This window comes from Penaeus vannamei, chromosome 10 (genome assembly GCF_042767895.1).
Source record: "Penaeus vannamei isolate JL-2024 chromosome 10, ASM4276789v1, whole genome shotgun sequence".
In the NCBI taxonomy this organism is placed as follows: domain Eukaryota; kingdom Metazoa; phylum Arthropoda; class Malacostraca; order Decapoda; family Penaeidae; genus Penaeus; species Penaeus vannamei.
Genome location: NC_091558.1, coordinates 28318544 through 28321043, shown reverse-complemented (window position 1 = coordinate 28321043; position 2500 = coordinate 28318544). Strand labels below are relative to the sequence as shown.

General features: G+C 56.4%; 1 protein-coding gene across 1 annotated transcript in view; it reads right to left on the bottom strand.

The window, feature by feature from the left end:
- Positions 1-1005, bottom strand: part of LOC138862901 (vigilin-like) — a 1010-nt gene extending 5 nt beyond the window's left edge. The window contains exons 1-2 of the mRNA XM_070126094.1: positions 481-1005; positions 1-346 (exon numbers count right to left, since the gene is read on the bottom strand). The exon at positions 1-346 is cut by the window's left edge and continues 5 nt beyond it. Coding sequence (XP_069982195.1) covers positions 1-346; positions 481-1005 — 871 coding nt within the window. The remainder of the gene's footprint in view (positions 347-480) is intronic.
- Between the last annotated feature and the right edge of the window lie 1495 nt (positions 1006-2500).

Below are 2500 nucleotides of genomic sequence, written 5' to 3'. Positions count from 1 at the left end.
GGGCGCGTCGGCCGGACAGCCTCTTCAGTAAGGCGGCGTCCGCCCTGCTCACGTCCTCAGTGAGCCCTGCCAGTAGCAAGGGCATGTTTTCAGCCCTCGGCCACAAGAACTGAACGCCATAGTTGCGCTCAATCCATGCGGCCATGCTACCTTCGGGGCCGAGCACCAGGATGTGCTCCTCGCGCCTGATGTGGAGCGGCACGAGGACGTGCTCGGGGCGGAGCTTGAGGTTCGCCATGAGCTCGAGCTCGGCGACGGCGGCCCGGGCGTTTTCCTTGAGGCCCGTCACCAGGATCTGGGCGCCGGGCTTGTTCCGCTCAGGGAGATGGATCCTCACCCCGTGTCTCTGGGCGACATGACGGATTCGGAATCCGCCCTTGCCGATGGCCTTGCAGATCCGCCCGGGCTCGACGCAGACCGGAATCGTCCCCTTCAGCTCCTCTCGGCGAATTCTTCATTACGGCGGCGCCTCTCTGCTACCTGGAGTTGTATGGAGGCCACGGCTTTTTCGGGTGCGCCCAAAGGCCCCTCGACCACCAGGGGCCATTCAGGGTGCTCGCGGGAGTGGGTGCGGAGCTTAACCCAGAACTCCTCCTGGACCTTGGAGGCGTGGCATCCGCCTTTTCCTATGGCGATGCCGATGTCTTCGGGAAGGATCTCCACCGGGAGGACTACGCACTGTTGGAGCACGTACTGCTGGACGAGCTCCTCCAACTCCGTGATGGCCCCGCGCACATTGGCGGACAGGCCAGATACGACGATGGGCGATTCCCTGTCCTTGGGAACGTTAACCCGGATGCCGTACTTTTCCCAGATGTAACTGATGCGGGCGCCGCCCTTGCCGATGGCCTTGACGTAGTGCGCTGGCGCGATGTCAGGGGAAGCGCTTTCGGAGCTGCGGACCTGTCCTTTGATGTCCGCGAGCTTTTTGAGCGTCAGCACACGGTCCTTTTCCTTGCCGATTAAGGTACATGATTCCGAAGGATCGTCCTCCCTCAACGGCATCTTCAGCTAAATCCCGAGGGCCTGCTTGGTCTTCATGAGTGGCTGCAGGTCCACAGGTATTTGCAAAGGCATGCGCAGGGGCCTGTTGCCGCAAATGCAGGCTTCCATGTGCTGAATAAAGGCCTGAGCGGCCTCTTGCTTGCCCTTGACGAGGAAGGGCGCCACGAGGTTGCCGGCGTGGGGCCTGACGAGCTTCACGCCGAAATTCTCCGCGGCCTTGCCAGCCTGCTGGAGGAATCGCCGGCGGTCCTCCTAAGCTACATACATGGGCAGGCTAACGCCAGCGTTACCCTGCTTGGGGAGGGTCTGGCCGGATGGTTCTTTCACAACCGGCTTCGGTCGGTAAGACAATGGTTCTTCGATAGTGAATCCGAAGAGCTCGGCAATCTCGGCGGCAAAGTTTGCGTCATAACTAGTGTTTAGGTTCACGGGCGCCTCTTCTTGCACTGTAGTTGATAGGAGTCTGTCATTTCCATTTATCTTGGGACCCTCCTCCTTAAATGACTAAGGGGGATTTGTTGCTTTTTTTTTGTTTCTTTTTTCTTCTTCTGTCACCTTTTCCAATTCTGATGGGGAAGGAAGGTCATTCGACCCTTCTATTGCTGGCTGTGATGGGGAAGAAGGAAGGTCAAATGACCCTTCTATTGCTGGCTGTGATGGGGAAGAAGGAAGGTCAAATGACCCTTCTATTGCTGGCTGTGATGGGGAAGAAGGAAGGTCAAATGACCCTTCTATTGCTGGCTGTGATGGGGAAGAAGGAAGGTCAAATGACCCTTCTATTGCTGGCTGTGATGGGGAAGAAGGAAGGTCAGATGACCCTTCTATTGCTGGCTGTTATGGGGGGCTGGCTGTGGCCGAGGCGCGTCGTCGGATGCCGAGGACGACGAGCCCGGCGACGATGAATGAGGGGGCAACTGCGACGACCGCTGTCAGTGCCATCGGCGTCTTTTGCTCCTTGATGCTCTCAGCGAGTGCCCGGAGGTTCTGCAGTGCCTCCGCATTTGCACTCGCGCTGCCGCCGAAGGTCGACGAGTCGCGGGGTGGGCCACGGCTGCTTCTCCCTCAGCGGGCACTCGATGGAGGGACCGGCGGCGAGGATCAAGCGGAGGATGCGGCCGGACAGGTCTCTTATTTCCGCGACCTGCTTGGCCACGGCGGCTTCTTCTTGCCGTATAAGACGTCTGTAATGTATGAAAAAAGGACAAAAAAAGAGGATATTCCCTTAGCCTTGACTATACGCCTTTATTTGTCGTTGTAGCGGCTGGTGTCCAGCACCTTGTCGGTGTTTCCCCTCCAAACCCATTGCTTTCGATATCCGTCTTTCACATATTTATTTCGTTATTTTTGGTAATGAAATGATTGTAAACATTTGGAAATATAATGGCGTATGAACTAATGTCATGTTCTTTTCCAAATAACATATCAAAAGTTTACTATTATCTAAATAGCGGATCCAGGTGATATAAGACGAAGTGAGAGAGAGAGTAGCTGCTTA